The sequence below is a fragment of the Cynara cardunculus genome (assembly GCF_001531365.2).
Source record: "Cynara cardunculus var. scolymus isolate 2C chromosome LG 16, CcrdV1, whole genome shotgun sequence".
Classification (NCBI taxonomy): domain Eukaryota; kingdom Viridiplantae; phylum Streptophyta; class Magnoliopsida; order Asterales; family Asteraceae; genus Cynara; species Cynara cardunculus.
The window spans coordinates 933108-943410 of record NC_037543.1 but is presented as its reverse complement, the minus strand read 5'-3'; the positions used below and the strand labels follow the sequence as shown (position 1 = coordinate 943410).

At 31.7% G+C, this 10303-nt stretch overlaps 1 protein-coding gene across 1 annotated transcript; it reads right to left on the bottom strand.

Annotated features, from left to right (window-relative positions):
* Nucleotides 1–720: 720 nt before the first annotated feature.
* Nucleotides 721–2633, bottom strand: LOC112529343 (cytochrome P450 76C1-like). Its single transcript, XM_025140581.1, has 2 exons — nucleotides 1671–2633; nucleotides 721–1560 (listed from the first exon to the last, which is right to left on the bottom strand). The coding sequence occupies exons 1-2, from the start codon at nucleotides 2631–2633 to the stop codon at nucleotides 940–942; spliced, it is 1584 nt and encodes a 527-aa protein (XP_024996349.1). The 3' UTR covers nucleotides 721–939.
* Nucleotides 2634–10303: the final 7670 nt, after the last annotated feature.

Genomic DNA, 10303 nt, shown 5'->3' with positions numbered 1-10303 from the left:
TGGTTTAATATTATAAATTTTATAAAGATAATAATTAAGTATTCTGTTAGAATTAAATAATTATTCAAATTATATTTTAGATTTTTTATATTTAAAATAAGATGTTTATCATGTATTTGATTATGTTTATCTGCAGTTAGTTACACGAATTCAGATAAACGGCTTTAATAAGTTGTACTTACGCACAATCTACTTGCAATCTTGAGTTTTAAGTAATATGCATTAATAAACAGTACTTTACGCATAAAAAATGGGTTTTAAGAGTTTTTGTCAAATGCGTTATAATATATCATAGATACCGCCAAACCCTAATTTCATTCAGGGACCTTATTTATTAATTTATGTAATCCAAAGAGACCAAATTTGTATTTAACTCTTATAGTTAATAAGAAATTAGCAAAAATGGTAAAAAGGTTCAATGTTATTGTCCTTGGATTAATGGATTGGAGTTGACTTCATTAGAGACAGGGACCTACTTCATAATAAAATGTAAAATGATAGAGACGTTTATTGTGATTATTTAAAAAAAAAAAACAATCTATATTCAGATTCTGAACAAACCACACGAACCTACGATGTAATTTATTTATATAAAACAATTAGATATATTTATTGATATATAATGGTAGTATAGTTTTATTCAAATTTGTTTATTTATCTACAAGCTAGCAATCGATATACAATCAATATAAGAAATCAAAATTATAAAGAATGACAAATTTATTTCTTCAACTTTATTAAACTGTGTTCTCGTAAAAGGAAGGTGTTCTCGATTCAACCTCCACCTCCACCTATACATGTATATTGTAAAACAAAAGGTTTCATAAGCATACAACTCATAAAATTGCCCACTTTCAACCTGACCATAAGCATAAAACTCCAATTTATTATATTAATTAATTGTAAGTATAGACACAGATCTTGATGTGGCGATCGTATTCATATGTAGAGACTTGCATCCGATAATCTTGGAGAGGGGATAGCAAATAATGCTTTCTTTTTCCTGATCACGATGCCGAACTCTTCTGAAAGGTCGAAATCCTCTTCTTCCGGCAACCTCCACTCGAACGAATGGAAGAAGGATGCAACGATATACATCAACATCTTCTCCCCCAGAAGTGCTCCTGGGCATATCCTTCTCCCTGCTCCAAACGGGAAAAACTTCAAGTTGTTCCCTTTGTAATCCCATTTCTCGCTCAAGAACCTTTCGGGGATGAACTCCAGTGGGTCCTYCCAATTCTCRGGATCACGGTGGATCGCCCAAGCRTTCATGATCATGATGGTACCCTTCGGAACAGTGTAACCACCCACTGTGCAAGTTTCACTTGGGCATCTAGGCACGAAGAGGGGAGCTGGAGGTTGTAACCTGAATGTTTCCTTGATCACGGCGTCCAAATATGTCAATTTGGACAAATGAGATTCTTCAACCATGTTGTTCATACCRATAACTTCTGTCAGTTCTCCTTGAACCTTTGCCAATAGCTCTGGTTTATATAAAATATRTGCCATCACCCACTCGACCATGGTTGATGTTGTGTCTGTTGCGGCAACCAAGATGTTCTGTCATAACAACTAATCGTAAGTTCCAAGTGTCATCAACTAAAAATAACAATAATAAATATATAATCGAAATCGAAATCGAAACCGGAAGCAAGTGGTATAAACATTACTATGAGTAGAGCCTTTATTTCATTGATATCAACTGCCGATGTTGGATCATCCTTTTCATCAAGTAAGGTCTGCAGAAAGTCCTTCTTTCCATCTTTCTCCATTTTCTTGGAGTTGGCATTGATTCGTCCGCGGATGATGTTATCAAATACCTTATCAACTTGTTCCCTTTGCTTCTCCATGTCTCGCTGCTTTCCCTGTAGATCAAACCGCTTTAACATCGGGATGAAATCAGAGATGTTTAATGCTGCCAGTAACTCCATAATCTTGTCCGTCACTTGTTGAAACCCATCTCCAACATCGCTAGAATCATCAGACCCTTTGCTAGAACCCCATAACATGCTTGTTACGACTTTCATCTCGGTGTCAAAAGCAACTTTGTTGATGTCGATCTTTGTTCCTATCCTCCCATAAACGTCCTTYACTGTTTTTCTCACTTCCCTGGTTCGTAAAACCCGAGAAGCATCAATATTTGTGTTGCTTAACACTTGGCTCACCAAAAGYCTACGCATATCAACCCARTGTTTGTGGTTGGAAAATGTGACACCGAGGCCGCCATAAGTGATGGCTATGGCCGTGAGCTGTGGATCGCGGTTCGCAAAGGTTTGGTCGAGTTCACGAGTCACAACCTTTACTAGATCCATGTTGTTGACCACCACGTGAAGCTTAGTTCCGAGGCGGAGGCTGAAGATGGGGCCGTATTTGTGAGACATCTGGGTGAATGTYTCATGCAARTTGGGGTTGAGAAACGGGAGGTAGCCRAGAAGTGGTAAGCCATAGGGGCCTGGAGGCAAAGGAGGTGTGGACCTGGCGGACGTCCGCTTGTASCATAGAAGYAGTAGKGTTGGAATGGAAATGGCGAGAATGGTGGGAAGAAGATAGCCTTGTTGGTGGTCGACTTGGGAGCACCATGACCAGAAGGTGATGAATGCAAGGTAGAGCTTGTCTCCAAGTTGTGATATCATGTTAATGTGTTTGAAATGGTTTGTATAATTTGGGAAGAACCCCTACTTCTTATATAGAGTAGTAACGGTCAAGGAATTAGTGGTGCACTACTTATAAAAATAATATATTTATAAAAATAATAATATATCCATATGCAAGTGTCAAATCTTTTGACGTCAAATTAATACATATGGCTTATTGTGCCCATGGAAGGATCTTGGAAGTGTCACATCTTTTGACTGTCAAATTAATACATCTATTAAATCATAATTTCCAATTTATAATACCTATTTTCAAAAAATATATATATATATATATATATATATATATATATATATATATATATAAGAATAACTACGAAGACGAAATTTGTAATGTACTCTTTAATTAATGACGGAAGGTTAATTTGGTAATTTTGTATAACGATGATAATCAGTACATTTATGATGCCGCATCATACTTATTTTTCTATAGAGATTGGAGACCTCTCACACATCAAATATCCGATGACCACACCATGGATCATCACAGATCCAACCAAGTGCAAAAGAGGGATACATGACGTTAGTTTAAATCCTTCTACGACCTCTTCCTTTGTCTCGATTGGTAATTGTTTCCGTTTTATATATGTAGAGTGAATTACGTTTGTGGTTTGCAAAAAATTAGGGTTTCGTTACGATGGTACAAAAAACCCACATGGCATCTGGTGACATATTCTTCTTTCATTCCCTTCTTTGTTTGAATGTGTAGGGTAGGTTGTTGGTTTTTGTTAAGGTTAAGTTTGGTATGTGAAAAGCAATAGTTGATGTTCATAGGGTGCACATAGTCTATTTTCACTCATGGAGAAGATGTTCACAAGGTGGAGAATTTGATTGCATGCTGTAAGTTGTATGTTATATCCATGACACGTGTCATCCAGATACACTGTCAACGAGTCATGTAAACCTAAAGGATGGCACACAAAGAACACGCATGTTTCCATTAAAGAAAAAGAATCTAAACGTGTATACCGTTTTGTGATTATTATAATTACATGGTTTAATTTATAAATATGTATATAATTATCTTAAATGTTTTTAGATAATTATATATGATATTATTAGATAAATAAATAATCAATTTAGATAATGATTAAGCCTTATTAAGAGTAATGGTCAATCTCGAAGACTGACCATATAAATAAGGCTTAGGGGCTAAACCAAAGAAGAGGATTGAGTTCTGATAACTAGTTGTAGCCTCAAAACCCTTACGATACAATTATAGAATTAGGATTCTTTGGGCTAGCACCCGGTGGGAGTTCCAAGCGTGTTCGTTTGTGGACAACCGATAAAGGAAACCTGATTTGGTTTCTTAGTGCTACATCAAAGTTTCAATTTCAACCACAAGGTAAATATTTTAAACACCTTATGGTTTATGTAGATTTGTTTTAATTGTCAATGGATCCGGCTTTGGGTTGTATTTAGTAAAAAATTTCTAAACGTTTTTGTAACCGGGTTCTGTTTTTCTGCTGCGTTTTATCCGGTTATTTTTGCAAATTAAAACCCAACACATGCATAAGAAGTATATGGTCTGTTTTTCTGAGAATAATCGTCGGTGTTCACATTATGTTGTGTTTACTTGATTTCAATTGTGTGATGTGAACATATATCTACTATGACATATGATATCGTAAAATAGAAAAAAAGTAGAGAAATTGTGTAAAAATCTATGTTTAAAGAAATAATATTTTATTAAATGTATAGAATATTTTTAGTAATAAAATTGTTAATATCACATCAGTACTTTTTATTACTGTTATAGTAAATGGTATACGAAATTGTAAGGTATGAGTTTTTTAATAAAAAAATGTATTGATATAATTTTTTCATTTATTAAATTATAAATTTAATATTATATTTGTTCTTTTATAAATTCAATATTAATATATTAATATTAAAAAAATATAATTACCATACAAAAACATTAGAAAAAGTTAATTTCAATGCATGATTATAAACATTTACTTATTAATTAAAAAACACATTATATGTTAAAATAAAAATATATATTTATCTAATTAATCAATTTTACTTTATAATAATCATTTAATTAATAATACTTGTAATTTGAGAGGGTGTTTTTTATTGCGGGTTTGGAACCTACCCGATGGGATAATTGGGTTCCGATCAAAGTTAACGTGTTGGGTTGGCATATCACTATTCATCGTATTCCGACCCGTTTGAACTTGGAGCTAGAAAGGTATTGATTTGGATCCGTGTGTGGTGATTTTCCAGAATTTTCAGACCACATGTTTGTTGATTGTCGAGTGGCCTTCTCTCTTTGGAAAAAACTGGCGGTTTGGTACGGGTTTTCAAATTACAACTTCTTATCTGTAAAAAAGACTTGCTAAAATGGTCAGGGTCGGTCACTATTAACGAGGTGAAGCGAAAACTATTCGATGCGGTTGTTTTGTCAACGATAATGTGACTTGGACTATCGTAAGGGGATGCTTTACCAGAAGATGACGTGACTGGATTCTTTTTTGGATCATACGATTGCAAAATCAATTTTTTGGATCTGTAATAAATGCACGAAAGCAAATTTTTCTGGGGTTGATTGGTTGAAAAATCCAATGACCGTTTCTTTATAGTTTTTTTTTTTCTCTTTATCTTCTTACTAGTCTTTTAATATAATCCTTCTACTCTTAGAAAAAAATATATATTGTATTTTCTTGTTATTTTTGATTAAAATATGGGTTTTTATGATCGTCACTCAAGAGATTTTTAGAAATTAATGGAGTCAAAGATAATTTTTAAAGCTGACGTGACACTTAAGAAGTGGAGTTGATCTCTAACATTTTGTACCAAATTTCTTTAAAAAAATTAAAATTAAAATATCTAAAGAAAATCATATCAAATTTCAACGATATATTTGTTTTGGATATTTTAGCATTAATTTCATTGTTTGTTTCGAAGAAAAATATCTTGGGAATAGAAATGGCCAGAAATCAGGTTGGGCCGGGCCAGGCCAAATTGGTCCCGGCCCTGAACGCTATTCCTATAACCGGGACAAAAAAAATTGGGGAAAACTGTCATATGGCTTTTGGGTATCGGTAATAAAACAATAATATTTTTGATAAATAGGGTCGGGCCCATAATCGGTCCTGGGCCAAACTTTCTTTTTTGACGAAAATTGTAACCAATCCCAAGTCGGTCCTGAGCCTAGGCCGGGCGGGGGCGCATTTGGCCATCTCTCCTTGGGAATAACAAAATCGAGTTTTCTTTTTGGAGAATTCTCCAAATTTTTGAAGAAAAATCTATCACCCCTTCTATTTTCTCCATTTTTAGAGGACTTTTTGGATAAGTTGTTGGAAGAAAAACCTTCGTTTTTCTCCATTTTGAAAAAAATTGTTTGAGATGTTTTTAATGTCACTGGCTCAGAGTACTGATATCACAAAATAAATCAAAGTCATGGTATAAATTTTCTGCATAACAAAGAAAAGTTTACGGTAGTACAAATTGGATAATGGCTGATATGGTCATAGTCAGGAGCACACCTATGTTTCATGGTTTTGTTGTAACGGAAAAAAAATTACGTTTTTGATGGGTGCCGCCATGCATATTGTTCCGTTGAGTGCAAGTATATAGTTTTTGAAACTGAAATGTTAACGTCAAACTTTAATAACGGAAACGATGAATGTTCATGCCTCTATACAAAAGGCATAGGTTTGAGTAACATCTATACAAATCTATATTAATATTACTAGAAGGGTACTCGTGCAATGCAGCGAGATACACTTTAAATTTATTTTTTCGTTTTATATTTTGGGTCTATCGATGTTATAATGCGATTTTATGTGATTTTGAAGAAAAAAAATGTTGTTATTTTTGAATGAAATATAAATTTGAAATAATCATAAAATTTTGAAAAAAAATAAGCAATATTAGTATCAAATTAACTATTTTAAAGTTCTTGTTTTTGTGTGATTTCTTTAATTCAATTTTTTATTATAATTTAACCGAAGTTCAAAAATGAACTAATTTTTTTTTTGGTTTAACAAAAAAATTTATTTAAGATTATTTTTATATTTAAGTATTCTACTTTCTTCATTTTTATATTTAAAATGAGATGTTTACCCTCTATTTGATTATGTTCATCCGCAGTTAGTTACACGTATTTAAACATGGAGTTTTAATAAGTTGTAGTTACGCATAATTTATTTGTAATCTTGAAATTTAAGTAATATGCATCAATATACACTACTTCATGTATAAAAAATGGTTTTTAAGAGTTTTTATCAAATGCTTTATAATATAGTATATAGATAAGTAAATTATTCATTTATTTTTTTAGAGTCAAATTACGTCTTCACTTAAAAAATTTGTGACTACCATTTAGTCATAATACAAGCACATCACAACGCATTGACAAAGGGACTTTGACCAAGAAGATATATAAACAACATTATCAACTTTAAGTTGATTTTTTAATAAACGGCGCATGTTTTTTATGACTAGTATTTTGTTAGGATATTATTTCTTCTATTGTACACTTTCAATTTGACAATTTGTTATTATGTTTTTAGATAAAAGACTGAATTATTGGTCGTATGACGTTAATGGTCATCTTAACGTACGATTTTATTGTGGTGATATATTGACATCAAGTCTTATTTGTTGTCTAATTAATTTAAGTAGGTTCGTCATGTTCGAACCCGTTTTTGAAATTACTACCAAGTAGCGGGTCAGAGGATATTTGTAGGCAAATTCATATGGTATTATAATTTTATTTTGAGTTCTATTTTGGAGGGTACTTTTAGGGATGAACGTGGATGGCTGAAAATTCGATAAAAACGAAAAATTTATATATTTAATTAAGGGTGTTAAAAAAATGTTGGACCGTTCAAACTGGTCGAACCAAGTTAAACTAGATGGTTTTTGGTGGTTTAACGTTCTGGTACGATCTAAAACATAACCAAACCGCTCTGGTATATGGTTTGGACGTTTTTTAGCGGTTTAGATCTTTCCAACCGTCAATAATATATATAGGGAATGGTTCAAACGAGAACACATTCATTTTACGAGAATGCGAGAACAACCTTAATTACTATAGACAATCACATGTGATTTTATTATTCCATCACATATGATGCACATGTGATACTAAATCAAATATGCGGACGATTTTCGATGCGATCTTGGTTGCGGGCCAAGTCGCTCTTACATCACTTAGCCCCTCTCACAAGTATTATCACATGTGATAAGAATGTTGTTGATATGATACTATAATCCATCAAGATCATCACATGTGATGCTAAATCATAGACGCAGACAACCTTTGATGCGACCTAAGTCGTAGAACACGTCGTCCGCACATCATAGGGTCCCTCACGCGTATTATCACATGTGATAAGAGTGTTCTCATGTTCTCATAAAATGGAGGTGTTCTCGTTTTAACCTTCATATATATATATATATATATATATATATATATATATACTTTTAGGATTTCTGACAAAAATAACCATTCAAAAATGAGAAATTTCATTTTTAGCTCTATTATTTAAAAAAATTACAAAATGGTCTTGGGTTATAATTTATGAAAGTTATGATTTTAACCATATATATATATATATATATATATATATATATCCAAAGTGGGTCCCACCCTTACATAAGGGCCCACATTTGATTTAAATAATAATATTTATTTTTATATATTTTTCTGTAAAAACATGAGCTTAGAAGGAGTGATGGAGAGATATTTTGTTTAAGATAAAAAAGTTATTGTTAAATCATTTGGTTGTTGTGAAAACGTTGAAAACAATGGGTATCAACATGTGTACAATAAGTATCATAACGTTGGTGTTATGAACATGTTATAAACGATGGATATCACAACGGGTATCACAATAGGTATCACAATGTTTGTGTGTGGACACATTGTAAACAAGGTGTATCACAGCGAATATCAACGTCCATACAATGGATATCACATGTATACGAAGGGTATAAACAATGTGTATATCGTATGTATATTGGGTAATATTGTGAAGATCGTTTATATGTACTTTTTCTAAACGACAATGTTTTTTAAGTAGCACATTGTGTATCTTATATATGTTCACATGATGTTAGTCAAGGTTTGTCTGAATAAGGTTCATTAGAGAGAGAAGAAAGAAGATTTCTAAAATACCATTTAGTAATTTTATAAGACACCAAAAAACGTGATATAAATTTATTGTTAACACTTTTAGATAGTATATTTGTTGCCTAATCCTATAAACTTTAGTAATATAAAGTGATCTCGTCAAATACGTAGATATTACTGGTGTCATAAAAACCCGATCATTTTTGTAGATATTATTTTGAAGAAAAGGTTTACAAGACTCGTTTAGAAGCATTGCCACATAAACATTTGTAGAAGGTTTGAGAGGAGTTTATATTCTTAGAACATCTCCAACAGTTATGCTAAAAATGATTATATTTAGAGAAATCTTTAAAAGCTTTATAAGGTGAGAGAAATAATATTTTATTTTATTTCCACCAGTAAGATGTATTGAAAATAAATGTTTAAGAGACTTGCATAATATTTCATTAAATGCATATAATATTTTTAATGACAAAATTGCTAAAATACAGTAGCTGTTGGAGTTGGATGTAATTTTCTTAAAGATTTTGAATTTTGAAACTTTATTTTAGAAAAATTTGTAACATAGTAGTTGTAGATACTCCTTTACCAAAAGTTTAAGGATTTTTAAGCGACATGTAATTTATGAATATGATTTTTTTGATAGGATTCTTTTTTAATAATTGTTAATATTATATCAGTACTTTTTGTTACTGTTGTAGTAAATGGTAATACGAAATTGTAAAGTATGATTTTTTTAGTAAAAAATTGTTTAATATCACATCATATTTTTGATATTTTATTAAATATATAGATAAAAATGTATGAATAATTTATTAAATAAGATTTTATATAAAAGAGAATACAAATAATCTGATCAAAATATTGATATAATTTTTTTATTCTTTAAATTATAAATTTAACATTATATTTAGTTTTTTTATAAATTTAATGTTAATATTAATAATTTAATGTTAATGTTAATGTTAATATTAATGTTAATATTAATGAATATTAACAAGAAGATGCGACAGGATTCTTTGTTCGATCATATGGTTGCAAAATTATTTTTTTGGATATCTAATAGATGCACGAACGCAAATTTTTCTTAGGTTGATTGGTTGAAAAATCCAATGACCATGTCTTTTTAGTCTTTTTTTTCTCTTTATTTTCTTGCTAGTCTTTTAATATAAACTTTCTGCTCTTAAAAAACCGTAGTTTCTTGTTACTTGATTAAAATATAGATTTTTTTTAACCACAAGGGTGGTGTCTGATTGGTTTGAACTTGGCTTCAAAGATGAAAAGTACCAGGAGATCCCAGGTTTAAATCTAATGAGAAATAAAAATCCCTACGTGGCCACGGAGGTTCAAATGCGGTGACTTCGGGCTATCTGCAAAACATGTGGTCGCCTTGGAATTAGTCGGCTCGCATAGCGGGTTGGATATCCAGGTTAATAAAAAAATATAGATTTTTATAATGGGTGTCACTCAAGATTAGGGGTGTAAATGATGCGAGTCGAGCTCGAGTATCATTATACTCGACTCGAACTCGAAACCTAATCTCGAAGCTCGAACTCGACTC